Source organism: Mustela putorius, unplaced genomic scaffold, assembly GCF_011764305.1.
Source record: "Mustela putorius furo isolate JIRA1106 unplaced genomic scaffold, ASM1176430v1.1 tig00003834_pilon_pilon_pilon, whole genome shotgun sequence".
Classification (NCBI taxonomy): Eukaryota; Metazoa; Chordata; class Mammalia; order Carnivora; family Mustelidae; genus Mustela; species Mustela putorius.
Genome location: NW_025421987.1, coordinates 112,828,065 through 112,846,772, shown reverse-complemented (window position 1 = coordinate 112,846,772; position 18,708 = coordinate 112,828,065). Strand labels below are relative to the sequence as shown.

Below are 18,708 nucleotides of genomic sequence, written 5' to 3'. Positions count from 1 at the left end.
ATGTTTTCTTCTTGCTTTTTAAACTTCCTTAAGATAGTTATGTTAAAATCTTTGTAGATAAACCCAATTTCTAGATTTCTCAAGGGTAGTTTTTATCAATTTATTTATTTTTTAATGAGCCTTGTTTCCTGTTTTTTATTATGTGCTTTGTGATTTTCTTTTTTATTGTTGACAACTGATCATTTGAATACTAGAATTTGGTAACTCTTGAAATTTAGTTGCCCCTAATACTGGCCAATTTTTCTGTATTGTTAAACATTTTAGCCTCTTATTTCCCAGTCTTTTTTTTTTTTTTTAATTTCTGCCAAGATTTATTCTTTGACATATGAAGATACTGAACTCTTTATTTCTTAGGTTATGTTCAGCTAGGGTTTTAACAGGTATTTCTTCGAAAGCCAGGAGCTAAATAAAAAAGAACAAGAACCAAACAAAAAACCTAAAACTTCTTCTCTTTACAGATTGGTTCTGTGCCGCAGCAGTCCTTCATCATTTAGCCATGCTTGCATTCATCTTAGTGATCAGCTTCGGGTGGAAGGTTTTGATCTTCTGCTTGCACTGGGCATGTACGTTTTCCGATATACATGGGTGCTTTTGAAAGTCTTAATTTCCCAAGGAAACTCTCACCAACTCTTGCTCCCAGGCATTAGGTGGCCTTTTTAATATTTTAGTTGTAACCTTTGCCCTATGTGTCTGCCTGTTAATTTAGCTTGCAGTGTGTTCAAGAGCAATGCCTACCACTCTTTTTGAATTAGACAAAAAAGAGATGAATGTTCTCTGTTAGTCCTTCAGGTAGCTCCTAAGTAAGTTAGAATAGAGTCACATAATATTTTGCAAATGTGGTCTGCTTTGCTCCCTCCAGAACCAAGTACTGGTCTCCCACACTGGAAACTGCATCCCTCTTCAAGACTGCTGTGTTCCAGGGCACCTGCGTGGCTCAGTGGGTGAAAGCCTCTGCCTTTGGCTCAGGTCATGATCCCAGGGTCTTGGGTCGAGCCCCACATCGGGCTCTTTGCTCAGCAGGGAGCCTGCTTTCCTTCCTCTCTGCCTACTTATGATCTCCCTCTGTCAAATAAATAAATAAAATTTAAAAAAAAAATAAAAAGGACTGCAGTGTACCAAGGTAGGAGTAGGTTAATGGCAAGTAACAATACCACAAAGCCTTCAAGAAGTCTCTTTCTTCATTCATTGTTCATTTGGTTTTTGTAAATCTTGGATTGTCTTCCAGAATCACTGCAAAGTTGGTTCTGACAGTTATTGCTTGTTTTCAGTGTTTCTTTGGGAGGATGAGTTTGGAGTTGTATAGTCTGCCACTCCACTGATGTCACTCTTCTTTCTTCTTGAAAATTATTCTATTAATGATTTAATAGGAATAACAAAAATACTACCTTCTTAAAATTATCCATTTGAAATATTATTTATTTAGAAGTTTCTATATATTTGTTTTTTACATCTGACTTTATATTATTTAAAATAATAATTTTGACCCCCTGTCTTGGCCCTGAAGGGGCTGGATGGACAAGTTGAATGTAGTAGCTCCTGAGCAGTGGTACCGCTTCCTCCTCATTCCAACACTGGTGATGAGCCACGTAAGTGGACATGGCCCTTGGTAAAACTGTTGGCAGGCTGGGCCTGAGCCTGGCATCTGTTTGCTTTGCGTGGAGGATGTGGATGCTGTGGAGGCAGCCTCTCCACTCCATGTATGTGAACATGAGAAGTGGTCCTGACAGGCTGGCAGGGCTGAGGCCAGTAGGAAGGAGAACCACCAGTAATTAGTAAGTGTGCAACAGAGAGAAATGTGAATCACTCCAGGCTCTCTTTGTTTAGAGTTATCTTAATCAGGGAACACAGATGTCCTTAACAGCATTGAGAAATCAGACTATTTGTCCAGTTATGTCACTCTAGGGTCATCTGTTTTTAGGCTGTTTATGTCTAGAATATCTATCGCTGTGTTGCTAGGAGGAGGCTCAGTGTTTGCATTTTCACCAGTCAGTTTCAGAGACTACATTATTAATCTAGCTTGGAAAGCCTATTGATTTAGGTGCTGGAGATGAAGTCAGAAAAATCATGAACCCTCATTTTGAAGAAATATATGCTACTGAGTTCTCTGAAACTATGATATGGCAGCTTCAGAAAAAGAAATACAGAGTTCTTGGTATAAATGAATAGCAGAATACAGGGTTCCACTATGATATAAGTTGCTTAAATGTGCTGGATCAGCCCCTGACTGTGTTGAAAGATACCAGAAATGTCTTGGAAGCAATGAGAGACAGGGTCATCCTTGTTCGGGTTTTACCCTTTCATCCCTATGTGGAAAACATAGGTGGCAAGTGGGAGGGACCTTCAGAAATTTTAGAAACCAAGAGATAGAATTGGGATGAACAAGTCAGTAGCTTGCTTGAAGTTTTCAGAAAAGCTGGTTTTGTTACCAGAGCTTTCACCAGACTGCCATACCTGTGTGAAGACGACATGTGTAATGACTACTACTACTGTTTTTAAACCAGTATAAATACTTGGAGGCTCAAGTCCTCAGAGCCTACCCCAAAAATGTACACTCCAGAAGAGGGTCTGTTTTTGTGATTATGTGAAGAGGGGACCTTTGGGAACTACCATTGCTATATCATGTAGTGATTTAAATAGCCAAACTACTAATTATTTCTTTGTAGTGTATAAAAGGAATATTTTTACAAAACAAAAACCCAACTTTTTGAGGGTTTTTATCAACTCTTTACTCAGTAATACAAGTCACATTCTAATTATGGAAGATATTTTTTATACTTAATTGCCGTAAGGATTCATTCCCAGTCAAAGCAATGGTCACAGCTTCACATGGAACCAATAAATATGTATTGTTTTTGATGAAAGGAAGATTGGCAATAAAGCTGTCCATTCACTTGCAAATATTTGGTTATAAGGTAGAGCCACTGACACTCTTTCATGTTTAGAAATTTTGTCATTATTCAAAACATGTTTTTGATCATGCTACTAAACATTTTTGGAGATAAAAAATAAAGTAGTAACTTTTTTTTTTTTCTCAAAGATTTTACTCATTCATTTGATAGAGAGATCACAAGTAGGCAGAGAGGCAGACAGAGACAGAGGGGAAGCAGGCTCTCTGCTGAGCAGAGAGCCTGATGTGGGGCTCGATCCCAGGACCCTGAGATCACGACCTGGGCTGAAGGCAGAGGCTTAACTCACTGAGCCACCCAGGCACCCCAAGTAGTAACTTCTAAATATTATGTCAAGAATTAAATGTGGCCATTAAATCATTAGAATGTAGATAATAATAATAGAGAATATGGAATATTATTAGACACATTTTTGTGTTTACTTGAGCACTGGGGATATTTAGAATACATAAATTAATGTAGAGAGACTGTTGTCTCTCTGTTGAGATAATGTCCTTAGTGTCTACTGCCTTCATAGACAATGCTAAGTCATTATACTTTGCCTTACTATGTCAGCACTTGAATATACTTAATTAATTTATTTTTTAAAGCATTTTCTTTGGGATTTAAATCTAATAAAAAAGATTTCAGTAGTAATGTTCATTTAAAAGGTTTCAGGTCTCTACACTATTTATGGCATATTAACCTATCACAATTAAATGTAGCTGTCCATAGGTTTGTTTTTAACTCAGTTTAAAGCAAATCTTTTTCCACTCTTACTATTAAATATTCATTGCATACACTTCATGGCATTTCTGTAACAATTTATAGAGATAAGCCCTATATTTTAAATTATGTAATACTTTTTAGAATTCATACCTAGTATGATGTGATCTTCTAAAACTTAATATTGTTGAGATGTAAACTGAGGGCCCAGTTGGGTAGATGTGTTTGTTTATAGCATTACTCTGGTAGTTTTAAATCTAAAGTGGTTTAGGGGCACCTGGGTGGCTCAGTGAGTTACAGCCTCTGCCTTTGGCTCAGGTACTCACCAAAGCACATACCCTCCCCAATGTCCATAATCCCAAGGTCCCAGGGTCCTGGGATCTAGCCCTGCATTGGGCTGTGTGCTCTGCAGGGAGCCTGCTTCCTCCTCTTTCTGCCTGCTTCTCTGCCTGCTTTTGATCTCTTTCTGTCGAATAAATAAATAAAATCTTAAAGAAAAAATAAAGTAGTTTAAAATATCTGGTTCTACCTTAATGAAAGAGATGTTTGTACATAAAAAGCACTATCAAAGTCTTTTGTAAATCTTCATTTAGCATGATTTTCGACAGTGCATAGATATTATAAATGCCCTAGGCCAAACACAACTGCAGTAAAAGTTAAAAAAGAATTTGGAATTTATCTTGTTTTGAGATCTAAGTCACCATTATATACATTATTTGCTTAATAAGTTAGATATATATATATGTTAGAAATTACTAATGGAAAATATATGCTCTGTCTATCCTCATTTAAAATACTTCAGCTACAGAGGTATTTCTTTCAAATCAGTCAACTTATTTTAATTGTGAGTGCTAGGAATTCATTTTACAGTTATTTACCAATGAGAAATTAGTCTGTTATGTAATTTTCACATTGTAATTGTCACAAATAATTGATGAACTATCCCTGTGAATATATGTTGCACAATATACATACACAACATACATAATGTGTATGTGATTTATCTATTTATTAGAGTTTCCTCAGTAAGTATATCTAGATTATCTTATTGGTTAATTTACATTAAATACTTAAATACGTTTAAAATCACAATTGCATTTTAAAAATTAAGTTACTTTTCAAGCAACCGAAAGGTGATCTGTTCTCTTAAAGCACTTTTTAAGTATTTGTGCTGTCTGATCATTTAAAGGTCTTTGTGCAAGATTATTGTAATAACGTACCATTGCTTGCGTGTGTATTTGTATGTGTGTATATGAGAGAGAGAGAGAGAGAGAGCGAAAGAGAAGGGAAAGAGATCTGAAAGCAACCGTTACATCCTTTTTACAGTTATGGCAACTTAGTACAAGAATCAGAACAGAAACTAAAAACATCATATTAAACTCTCTTGCACCCTCTGTTGTTATTTTTGGGGAACACTACATGTATCTTTCCATGATTGTATTGGCATTAGACTTACTAAAATCCCTGATAAAATTAACACTTGGTTTATTATACTTGCTCCAAATTAGGTTCATAGTAAAGTAGCATTTATCTATAATTCTTGGTTTATGTTTCCTTCTATTACAAATATGTTTTTATTGTATAACACCTTAAGTCAAAGAGGAGCCTCTCTGTTTGTCTTTGATTTCTCCTAGTTACCAGTTTCAAGCCCCTCCACATGTTTCACACAAATGAAAATCTCTGCAGGATATACACACTGTATATACAGTTTTCCAGAATTACAAATTGTGCCTGTTCTTTTGTAAATCTTTCAATTGTCTGACAGTTTCCTGCCAAAATAAGAATCTGGAATCGTCCATACTAAAATTAAGAATTTATAACTGTTAGGAACAGATGTTTTCATAAACATTTGCTATAATTAATTTCAACTAGAGGTTTGAAGAAACAAAGCAGTTTTTCCCGCTTCAAAACTTTACTGCCTTTTCCCCAATAGCAAACTCTGAAATCTTTTCTCTAATACTATTCAGAAAAATAATTGTACTCCTTATTTAGTATGTTTTTGAAAAAGAAAAAATGCTTTTTTTCCTTATTTCCTTCCTTCGAAGGTTATATTTAATGTGATATGCTCATTTTGAAACATGTATAAAATGAAGAAAACCTTTGTAATATATTAGGATGGCAAAACCTAGTTTAAAAAGCTGAAATTCTCTTAATTATTTGAAGGATTTTATATTTGATCTGGTAAATATCAGCAGAAGGGAAGAAATATTCTATTGGTGAGATATTCTGTATTTAAGTAATTACAATCTTTAGTTTTAAAGAGAAAGAAGGCTCATATTTTAAATGTATGATATAGTTACTTATTTTATGCTGATTATAGAATGTTTCACAGGAAATGTCTGCAAGCTGTTAAATAACATGTGTTGTAAGAAATTTTCATTTAGTAAGAAACAGAGTAATTTTCTTTAAATCCTTTTAGTTTATTTATTATAATACCATTTAATTTTTTAAGAAAATCAAGTATTTTCTATGAGCGATCTTATAGTATCCATGTTTTCAAAGAATTAATAAAATATGCCCAGCTAAATTGATCTTAAACATTTAAGTGGTTTTGGATAATTTTCTTTTATAAAATTTGGCAATAGTTTTGAATGCTGTAATCCATTTTAGGATTTTTGTTTAATGAAAAAAAAAAAAAACCTAAAGTACATTTTGAAAAAAGAATAGCATGGAACACTGGGTGTGGTGCATAAACAATGCATTTTAGAGCACAGAAATAAAAAAATTAAAAAGAAAAGTAAGTGGACTCAGTCCAGTTCTTGTCATCCTAAACACTTTGGCACAGCTGTAAAGATTTTGAAAAGAACCAACATTCTTGACTAATCTGTCAACTATAAAATGTGCAAAGAAAAATAGGTAGCTGTCATTAAAATTACATTTCAGCTTTCAATAACCATTTAATGAGTACCATAATTATATAAGTATGGTACCTTAAGTACTGTACTCAATAATTAAAAATAATCTCATCTTTAAAGTGAAAGCTCTGTAATTACTATTTGACTTAACCAGGACCACTGTGATGATCTCCAGTGGCACCTTAGATTGTTCAAAGTGGATTAAAAGTATAAATTAAAATGGATAAATCATTAAATTATTAAGCTTTAAATATCATAAAAATGAATATAACCTGATGTTTAATAGTTACATTACAAGAATTAGAAGTATAAAATGTAATCAGAATCTAGTCTTTTTAATTCATTTCTAAGAATAAATGGTCTATTTAATAGTAGTATACTATGGTTTCATAAAAACTGTACTTTGAAGTATATATTTTAAAATGTAAACTACTAAAATTAAATTTCTATCAATAAGCATATATATTTTATACTGTGGCATTGGTAAGCATATTTTAAACTTCTTTAGCACATTTATTTTTATTCTATAATCTTTTAACTAATAGGTATGAATTTGTTCTAAGTTTTATACTATGAATATAACAGTTTCTTGAGTGGGATTTTTTTTTTCTCTAAATGTTTGATATTACCATATGATGCTGAAATAACTTTCAATGTTGTTTTTCCATTTTTAAAGTTGCTGAACTCTTGCCCACAGTTAAAACATAAAGCTTTAGGGACAATATTAAGGTGTATGAAAAGTTCGTTGGAATGCATTCACCACCTCCAAAGCCTGCTTTCTCTTTTACCTCTGCTCACCAAATTCCTCGGCCATGGAGAGCTGGGGATATCCTAGGTTCCCTGTCTGTTGCTCTCTTTTGGCTGTACCAATGGCCAGGACAGGTGACGTGGTCACTAACAAAGAGTTGCCCTTTGTTTATAAAGACTAATGCATGATTAAATGGTTGACAAATTTTGGTGTTGATTATGATTCATTAAAAAATGTACTGTGCTTCATTTGTTCTGTTAGCAATTATTTTGATAGTATTTCTATCCAATTTAGGAATGGTGGTATTTATATTTTAGCATCGAAATGCTCTGTAATTACTCTTTGACTTAACCAGGACCAGAATTAATTACTATTTGACTTAACTAGAATTTTTTGCATAAGGACCTCTGATTACAAGAGATATTTGTGGGTTAGGGGTAAAGGGATAATGCTTTTGGACCCAATATACTGCATAGAGCTGTCACTCAGCAGCTTTTCAACTAAAATATTCAGTTTCATAATCTTCATTATTTCAGTGTTTTTAAATTTTTTTTTCCAGGAGATTCAAATAAAAATGGAAGAAGAAGTTCTACTTTAGATTCTGATGGGACTTTTAATTCCTATAGGTAGGTGATGAATACATAGATACATATTATTATAAGACAATATACAAGATGTTACAGGATTCCAATCTTAGAGTAGTAAGGAAATGTTACCTGTGCTGTAAAAATAAGTCAAATGTAAAGAATATTGTGATATGTGATTGTTCTACAGGCTGTAATGAACAATGTAACCTTTTAGGTTCTAAAGTAAATGGCCTTACTGTAGACATCAGTTGTTAGTATATAATTGGTATGAATGCACATGTAGTATTAAGCTCCATTATAATCCGTTTTTTATTTTGTTTTTGCAGTATATCTGTTACCTTACTAAAGGCTTCCATTTGTTTAAGTTTCCTGTTAAAACAGAATATATTCCTTATGAGTGTTTAAGAGAATATGAAATGTAACCCGTGGTTACATCAAGTGCTGTTTGTTTATATCCCATTTGGTTCTTCAACAAATGGGGCAGTTACATCTCAGTTAGTGATTTTTTTTTTTTTAAGGATGTGCTGGTTAATAAAACATGTATCTTCTCTGGTATTTTGGTTATATTCTCCTTATTACTTAATTTCCTTGAGTAAATGTTTATGGATTTTGTGCCTTCATAACAGGGAAACCTAGGAAGAAGAAAGATTATATTATTTCCAGTAATATTTGAATATTCATATACTTAACCAATATAATATAAAAACTAGGTTGTTCTAAGGAAAAAATGTTCAGATTCAATAATAATACATTTAGGCATTGTAGATAGCAGTGCAGATTCTTAAAGAAATACTTCGAGTACACTGTCCTGATGGTTAATTAGTTCTGACTCTTTTGCAGTGACAATACAGTACACACAAGAACCACTGTACACTTGGAAACTCACTTGAATGTTAAGCTGTAACTCCTTCTTTTATGTAATGAATATGGAGTTTATGATTGGATTCTTTATATTTTTATTTGAAAACATATTGTATGTCCCTAATTGGAACTGTGTCATTTTTCTTTTCATAATCTAGGCAAGCTTTTAATATCTAGAATTGGGCCTTGTGCACAGGAAGGAAGCACTTAATAAGAATGTGGTGAATTAGAAAGTTTTTTTACAATTTGTTCATGAATTCCAGAAATGAGATGGTAATTGAAACACTTGACATCTTTATTTTATATCAGTTGGGGTCTGTATAAATAATCAGTCGTTCAAGTGTCACAGATACTACAAAAGGCTTATGTTCCCATGGTTTTCTAGAAGGGTATTATCACAGCAGTAAAGCTCATATGTTGTCATTATATTTTCAGTGTACTCATCCTACCTTATAAATGTTGGAATTCTTCAAATCCTTCTTTTAGTGCTGAAGTGAATATAAAAGATAGTTAAACATTCATGATTTGGCATGTAAGTGAAGAATGTTAATATGATAATATTTGTGAAATCTATGTTGTTAGTATCATTGCTAGATATAAATACAATAAAAATAGCTAAGACAAAAGGAAAATAGGAATGTATTTCAAAGGAAGGAAAATCCATATCTGTATATAGTTTGTTGGTGAGTTAAATTTTATTGTTACATTTGTAGTTTAGCTAATTATAGTAAATAATGGACATAATATAAAGTTAAGAGAAATGTGTTAATGTGAAGGCACAGTATTATCTTGTAGTTTATTTTATTCTTGAATAGTTTGAAGATTAAAATGTTTTAGTATTATTGAATGATAATTATACTTTGAAAATGAACTCCTAATGCAACTTTGCACAATAAATACTAATGTTGTTAACTAATATAATTTTAATCAATGCCTGTCAGTGTTGTAATGTTAGGATATTAATTTATTGTTGTAATTAAAAAGGCAAGATAAAAAGCTCAGGTAGTACAATATATAAAAACGAGCTTTTCATAGTTGGCAGGCCAGTGCTGTTATTAAATAGTATTATAGTATTTAAGGTGTGAAATGAATATTTTTCTACTCAGCAGGCAATAGCTTTTACAATATAATGAGCTTACTTGTGAATTTGACACTTGGGTTAAATGCAGAATTCATAGAAGCATAGCTCTGGGGTATATTTTCATATTAAGGTTAACTGATAAAACCTAGGAATTGTTGAGTGATCACTCTAAAATGCAACAGAATTGTCAGTAAAATTCCTTTTTGAAAATGAAAATTGTTTTTCTGTTGCTATCATTGCTATTTTAAATGTTACATAAATTATTAGAAAAATGTGACTGTTAACCCTCAAAGCTCCTTTAGCCTACAAGTTCTACCTTTGTCTTATTACAACTGTTTCAGAAATCCTGACCTTTCTTCACAGTCAGATAGTTCTGGCTGCCAGCCTAGTACCATCATATTCAAGTTCTGTATACTTCTATCCAGGATAATGATTAGCCTTAGTTTGTCATCTTGTAAGACAGACATTCTAATGTCTAACCTGCTTCCTCCTCACAACTCTTGTAAAGACTGATCAAATGTAGGAGATAAAGCCTTTTGAAAATCCAATTGCAAACCCATTGCATTTATTAATTCTTTCTGGAATTAGGTCTTTCATCTAAATTGGCAACTTTGTTGCTTTAGCCTTCATTTAACCCTCCAATACATGTACCCTTTTATAGTGTATGTGGAGGTTTTATTATTAACTATTGAATTCAGTCTTGAATTGGTCACCCAAGTCTGTACTCTTCTTCCCATTATGTGTTTGTCTTATTGTGGTCTTGGATTGTCACTTTCAAGAGGGCAGAGTCACTGATTGTTGTTGTTTTGTTTTTCATTTGTTAATAATGCCTAAATATATGGTGAGATGGTTCAGATCCTAACTCCAAATACTTGGGAGACTTGGACAAGTCTTAGCCTCAGTTTCCTCACCATTAGAGTGGGGGTAAGAAGGAGGAGTTGATGGGATAGTATCATGTGGTAAATGCTGAGTAAATAGTAGCTGCGTTTATCTTCTTGTCTGTGGCATCATCATCATCGTCATCATTGGCAACCTCCTGGTATTGAGAATTTTTTGCAGTGCCCTGATACAGAGACACTGAAAGGAAGGGAAAAAAGAATGTGTGACTTACAGGACAATATCTTTTGTCTGTTTGGAGGAAAGAAGCTAAGAACAAGCTTAACCTGAGGCTTGAAACTCTCAATCTGATACAGTATTCCAGTTGCCTTCAAAATTTGCTACAAAAGCAAATTTGTACACATAACAATGATATAAGGAAGATGTTTATTCTTTGTATAAGTTTAGAGGTGGATTTTTGGAATTTTGACAAATTCTGAAATACATAATTGATCAGATCCTAACACGATAGTACTATATGCCTAATGTTCATAGATTTGTTTTTCATAGGCCAAGAGGTTTTACCTGGATTTGTGTCTTTTGTGGTTTTGCTTCATTGATTCCAATGGAGTGCAGCTGAATTTAACAACTAAGGCACCAGTATGAATATTATATGGTGCCTAGATAATAGATTAGATCTTGTTTTAGAACTTCTTGTTAAAATTCAGTTTTATATCTCCCAACTAATTTGCAGATGATGTGTTAAAATGGAAAATTTAGAAGACTTGAGAAGTTAGTATTGGTTTATGCAGTAGATCTTATGATTTTTAAAGACCAGTGTTCTCTGTCAGTTTATATGAGCCTTCTATATTTCTTACTTAAATATTAAAACTGAGAGACCCTTGCTGGGTATGAAAGAAGAATAGTGGTTTGCCGATTAGCAGTTTGCAGTAGATGATTAAGTTAGTAACTGTAGCACAAGGCCGCATGGTAGAAGGAATATTCTTTCCCCACCACCCTCCTCCTTTCCCAAGGGCAGCTGACCTTCTCCTCTCCAAAGAGGCGAGCCCCTTGCCAGCACATATGACTACAGACTATTACATTAATCTGTTTAGCTGAAGTACCAGCTGCTTGCATGTTTTTAATTATCTTATTAGATGGTATAACAGTGACCTATGAAATAAATTGAAGGTGAACATTTTTAAACTTTCCCTTTTTTACCCTATGTTTCTAAATATCTTTATTGGTCAAATTATACCTTTCCACAAAAGTTCATAGAAGTCTGTATGGTTTTTTAACCCGTGTAATGCTTTTTTCACATATAATGTTAGGATTCCCAAAATAGAAAATAACTTCATTTTTGCCTCATTCTTGATTTAGGATATAAAGATTTAGCATTGCCTCATTTGAGATTTAGGTAGTGTTTATGTAGTAACAAATCCATGTTAAAATACATTGCTTAAATAGTCAGTTTAGTTAGAGAAGACCCAGACAAGTTATTGGCATTCTCAGGGAAACGCAGAATATTGCTTAATTTTCAGACATCATCTTGGTGTGTTGTATAAATGTCATAGGATAGAAAATAAGTCATTGTAGATCATTTTTAAATAAATTTTTTTACTTAACTATGATTTTCTAGATTCTGATACAGGGTAGTAAATCATGTAGTCTACCCTAATTACTTCTACAATTTAATTTCACATGGTACCATTGCTGGGTATATTTTCCCAAGCTCTGCCATTAGGAAAAATGTATTATCTTGTGACTTTTGACAGTTGGATAATTTTCAAATAATAGTTTATAAATGAAATGTTGACTCCAGGAGACACAGTTCAAAATAGTAATAGCCAGTGGTGGTTCCGTTATAACTCATCACCAATAAACAAAGTTTGTTAATAGTTAGAAACCTTGGTGTTTCATTTTTTAAAAAGGTAGTGGATGCAGAAAGGATTGCAAAATACTTATGCATGTCTTTTGAATTAGTAAATCCTACAACTGGGATGGTGGGATGACTTGAGACTTGAAACATTTATGAAGACCTCAAATAAATGTGAAGTACACGTTAGTTAAAGAACTACCCATTCTTTTTAGCTTCCTGTTTTTTTCCTTTTAAGAAATAACACATTTCATATTTTAAAAGAACATTTGTTGCAGAAATAAAGGGAACTTTTCCCCCTTTATATTTTTTATTTTCTCTCCTTAAAAAAGAATTAAATAAATAAATAAAAAGCCACTTGGCTGTATATTGGGTAGTATTTATAATTTCTTAATATTGATCTGAGCTTTTGAGCTTGCCTCTCTTTATCAATATTGTGTGTTCTGTACCCCATAGAGTTAAAGGCTGTTTTGAAGTTGATAAAACATTTTTAAAGAAATTATAGCTGGTTTGGCTTTTTCACTCCAAAGTAGATTCTTTTCCTGAATAATAAAAATACATTTATTTGAACACTGTTTAGTCATTGAATGAACTTTAAAAAGTAGTCTCATAGTTTTATTATAAATATTTTTATGTGTCCTATTTATATGTAATCAGTAATTTGAGAGAATGTGGCAAATATCCTTCTATCATTTACATTTATTTCTAGTATAATACCTTTTTTGTCCCATTTGTATGTAAATGGGTCATATGTGTCTTGAAACAACCATGAAGTAGTGATTTAAAATATTAGTAGAGATTATAGAGTAAAAGCATACTTTGGATTTAATATTTAGAAATCTGGGTTCTGGTTTACACTCTTAGAGTGATAAAGGTTTGTTACTCTGTTACATTTAAGAATATGGATTCAGTATCAATTTAATTGCTGAATATTACACTTTTAGTCTGTTCAGGCTGTTATAACAGATATCACAGGCTAGGTGGCTTATAAACCACAGAAATTTATTTCTTGTATTTCTGGAGGCTGGGAAGTCCAAGATTAAGGTGCTGGCAGATGTGGTGTCCAGTAAAAGTCTGCTCCTGGTTCTCTATCTTTTCACAGTGCTCTCACATAGCAGCAGGGCTAGAGAGCTCTCTGAGGCACTAGTTCCATTCATGAGGGCCCACCCCCAAACACCATCACACTGGTTGTTGGGTTTCAACATATGAATTTGGGCGAAGTGGGACATTCAGTTCACAGCATATACTAAAGATAATAGAAACTAACCTGAATTTCCATCCCACTCTCTACCACCCAGTAGTTTTAAGTTCCTAAGCCCTTGCCATTTTATTTTTCTAGGCTATCACTGCTTTGTAAGTAGATGAGAAAGGTTTTTTTTCCTGATTCTTAGATCATTGTTTTTCTCACTTTTTTTTTTTTTTAAGATTTATATTTATTTATTTGAGAGAGAAGGAGCAGGGGGCAGGCAGGGGCATCTAGAGAGGGAGATGCAGACTCATGCTGAGCAGGGAGCCCAATGTGGAGCTTGATCCCAGGACCCTGAGATCATGACATGAGCTGAAGGCAGACGTTTAACTGACTGAACCACCTAGGTGCCCCGTGCTTTTCTCACTTTGTGTTGCCTATATTTTGTTGAGAATCTATGTAACTATATGATACAAACTCTGTAAGTTTTTATAAATAATGATTCAGGAAAACAATTTGGAAAAAACATACAGATTGCAGTAAGACTGACTAAAGTTTATATCTTAGCTCTATCATCTACTGACTGTGTGACATTAGGGAAAAGAATCTGATTCCTGATTACCTCATTTGTAAAATTGGAATGTTAACAGCTCCTATATCATAGAGTTGTAGGGAGCATACCTATAATGTGTAGAACACCTGGCCCAGTTATCTAACACATGATAAACTAATTTCTGCATCTTTCCTTTCTCTCTTTTTTGAAATTTCCTTAAGTTTTTTTTTAATTTATTAAAAATATTTTGTTTATTTATTTGAGAGAGGGAGAGAGGGGACAAGAGCGGGGAGGAGCAGAGGGAGGGAGAAGCAGGCTTTCTGCTGTCCAGGGAGCCCAACATGGGGCTCGATCCCAGGACCCCAAGATCATGACCTGAGCCAAAGTCAGGCACTTAACCCACTTAGCCACCCAGGTGCTCATGAAATTTCCTTTAAGTTTTAATTAGCTTTTCATCTATTTAAGTTGTCCTTTATCTCAAAAAAGTATTTTTAAAATCCTCTGCAGTCCTAAACTGGCAGTAAATGAGTATTTAAGGATTAGACCTACAGTTATCTATAAAAGATGAAATATAAATATCTACAGTTATCTATAGATTATATAGGAAGAATGTTTATAAAACCCATACTTATTTAGCCTCACAATCTCAGTATCAAATTTTCTTATTTCTTGTTTTCATATTTGTTGACCTAGCATGACAACCTTTATAGTTCAATGATAATTTCAGAAAGCACAAAATATGTATGTAATCATTGCATTATCCAGAAACCAAAATCAAAATAATACCTTAATTCATATCTCCATAATGAAGCCATATTTGAAAGAAGGGGGAAAAAATCACACTTGAATGATGAATATATCTTCTTGAAGTAACTTTATTATTTTTTTATGATAATGGAATTGGTCAGTGTCTATGCTTTTCTGTGATATACAACTGTCTGAACTAGTTATTGATCCAATAAGGCCCTGAAAATGTTACCTTCCATTTAACTAATTAACTGGCTTGTTTGCATTTATAGTCTTACATTAACAGAACCCAAACTGACTTGAGCATACATGTTAGTTTGAGTTCCTTTGCTTCAGAAGCCCCTTCAAGCCCTTTTTATTATCTGTAGCCCGGCTCTAGGGGAAAAAAAATTTTTTTTATTTGTTTATTTATGTAGTCAGCTGCAAGCTCCAATCATCCAAGGCTGTGTAAATGTTTATCATTGAAAAGACAGGCATACATTTGAAATATGAGGATAAGCTGCTCTGAGTCAGTCATCACTGAGAGTTCCTTCCCCTGAACACACTTTTTTTTTTTCCTGGTGTCCCCAGTTGAAATGCACCCCTGTCAGCCCCATGGGTCACTATTTGTAGTATATATTAGCATGCTGTACTTTTTTTTTTTTTAATTATTTATTTGACAGAGAGAAATCACAACCAGGCAGAGAGGCAGGCAGAAAGAGGGGAGGAAGCAGGCTCCCTGCGGAGCAAAGAGCCTGATGCTGGGCTCGATCCCAGGAACCTGGGACCATGACCTGAACCGAAGGCAGAGGCCCCAACCCACTGAGCCACCCAGGTGCCCTTATGCTGTACTTTTTAAGTAGGGTAGTGAAATGGACAATGTCAATTTAAATATTTGGTCAGTAATGTTGAAATGTGTTACTGGATCTATAATTTGAGATAATAATACAAAGAAGAATGGTTTAAAAGTGGAAAGTTATAAATCTTTTTAAACATTTTACAAATACCTTGCTTATTTACTTATGGGTGTGCTTTATAGTTATATAGTTAGCTCTACATAAGGCTTGATACTGATTTTTGATTTGACAAAGATACAGTTTAAAGGTGGAATTTTTACAGAATATTTTAATAGAGATTGATATTCAGTATTTGTCTATTTTCCATATCAGATTACCTCAGCAGGCTCCCTGCTGAGCAAGGAACCCCCACCTTCACCCCACCCCATGCAGGGCTTAATCCCAGGACCCTGGGATCATGACTTGGGCTGAAGGCAGTCACTTAACCAACTGAGCCACCCAGGCGCCCCTGTAATCCTATTTTTTCAAGTTTTTTTCTAATCCAGAGGTTTCACAAGTGTTATTGTGACATTTGTTTTTATATATATACAATATATACATATATTTATATATGTTTATAAATATATACTATTATTTATATATAATATATATCTTTATATATGGTCATATGCACATAAAATATAAATATAAAAAACAATATAAATTTTTGTTATATATTTGGTTTTTTATATATATATATATATATGGTTCAGGAGAGCTAACAAATCTTCAATCATCCTGCACATCTTTATTGTACACCCATTATAGACAAGCCAGGGTGCTAAACCTCCAAGACCCAAGGATGAATAAAACACTGCCCACTCATCATCTCGGAGGGGAGACAGACATGGAAGCAACTAATGTAGATGATGACCAGTGTTCTAATGGGGACATTTTACTAAGAACTAGAGGAATACTAGATGGCCTAGTTAAATTTGAGGGGTTGTTGGGGGAATAGTGGTTATAAGGAAGGTATATCTGCTGGACATTCTAGAGGGACAAGACTTTTCTATGAGGTGAACAATGTGAGTAAAGATAGTCTTCATTTTCTACTAACAATACATTCTTTTGGGGGGGGCACTGTTAAAATGGTTAGACTCAATTGCCTTTACATTTGTTAGTGACAACATTATGCCCTTAGTTATAAAAGACAGCTAAAGTGGCCCATACAGTATGAGTATTTACGTACATCTGTTTCATTCTGTTGACTTTGCTACTTTGCATGAACTAGTATTTTGATAGTATTAAAGTTTTAGATTTTAGTATATCGGAGGTGTTTGATATATTTAAATCCATGATCAAAAAATTTAACTGGGAGTTGAAAATGAGAATCTTTAAATCACAAAATTATATGAAATAGCTGATAATGATATAATTGAGAATGAATATTATATGCTTAGAAATATGGGAAAAATCAATAAAGCAGCTATGGAATAAAAAATAGCCTGCTAATGAGAGAATATTTGAAATTTAAAAGAAGTCCTAGTATCATCTGAACATATGGACATAGTTTTCATTTCATGATTATAGATGCAATGTTCTGAGATAGTTATAGTAGTTTAGCTGGTTGACATATTTCAAGGATTTTCAAAGACTGAATTTCAAGCTATTTGTTCAGATTAGAAAAGTAATTCAGATGACAAGCCCAAGTCTCTGAACCCATTTGAAGCAAAACGGGATAGTTGAACACTATCTCTTAACTCTCATTCCAGTTTTTTAATGTGCTTCTAGGTCTTAAAGTTGCCTTGAGCAGCAGAGCTGTACTGTGATTGAACCAGGCACAGAACTCTTGTTATGTGGATTTTGTTCAGTGCACAGTAATGAGTTTATAACCTCTTAAGTAACTACTTTTGTTTGGTTGCCCCTGACCACCTGGCCAAACCCAGAGCCTGCTTCTCTCTTTTAATATTCTGATTATGTAGGTTGAACAGAGACTTTTTTTTTTTTTTTTTTTCTACTTGAGAGATCTCGAAGAGGTTCGAGGGAGTAGGATAAATAAAGCCAGAGTGGTCTGACTGGTGTTTTTTTTTAACACTGCTCCTGTCCCTGTTTTTCCCACTGTCACCTGGACTGTTGATGGGCCCTAGAGAAGGATCCCCATTTTCCTGCCTTTATATTTCTAGGTGCCATTCCTAATCATAATATTTTAAAAAGCTCTGTAGAAAAATGAGAATTTTCTTGTGCTAATTTTCAAATTTTATAGTAGCATTTCATGTGACAGTTTTATGGAAACATTTCTTTGGTCCATATAAGGATATCTGTGGTCATATAATTAAAATTTTTGTGGCATCCATTTGGGAATATCTGAATTATTGAGCATATGGATAACAGAATAAAAAAATAACAAAAGGCCTTTTATAAAGTCAGGACTAGATTTTAGTTCTCTTGAAGTAGATGAACTTTCAGATAACATAAAATTTCATCAGTGGAAAATATTTCTGCCTAAGACAGGAGTTTTATGAAACATATTTTAATTTGGACAAGGAGGTCATGAGAAAATGGTTCATCTTCTACTGTGATGCAGAACAACTCTTTTAAAAAAATCAGTAATAAAAATACTACTCCCACTGGTGTTCTAGCCTACATAGGAAACACAGTGCAGACTCAAATTAGGTCTCCACACCCTGATTCCTTCATTTTAGTGTCTTCTACCAACACTTTATCCCCTACCCCCTATATCCAATATTCAGAAAGGGGTTTTTCCTTTTTTTTTGTTTGAGATACAGTAGGCAGTTAAGGAAAGACCACAGAGGGGTTACACATGCCAACAGTAACGTATAGCCTCATTATGATAATGTGCATTGTGGTTTTGATTCCCTCCCTGTGGGGAGAAGGCGACCATGACAGTTCCAACAAGGACCATATAGGGCCAAACCGCACACACCACCCGCCCCCCCACTGGGAGGAGGAGTCCCTTAGATGATTGGAAGCAGCCTCAGTCAGAGACCACCCTAGCTATGACCCATAACCTA

General features: G+C 33.8%; 1 protein-coding gene and 1 pseudogene across 6 annotated transcripts in view; both read left to right on the top strand.

The window, feature by feature from the left end:
- Nucleotides 1-18,708, top strand: part of TBC1D5 (TBC1 domain family member 5) — a 554,967-nt gene that overhangs the window by 285,351 nt on the left and 250,908 nt on the right. For all 6 annotated transcript variants that reach the window (XM_004773530.3, XM_004773529.3, XM_004773531.3 and 3 more), the window contains one exon: nt 7,774-7,840. In XM_004773530.3, the coding sequence (XP_004773587.1) occupies nt 7,774-7,840 (67 nt within the window). The remainder of the gene's footprint in view (nt 1-7,773; nt 7,841-18,708) is intronic.
- LOC106003829 lies at nt 1,448-2,975 on the top strand (annotated as a pseudogene).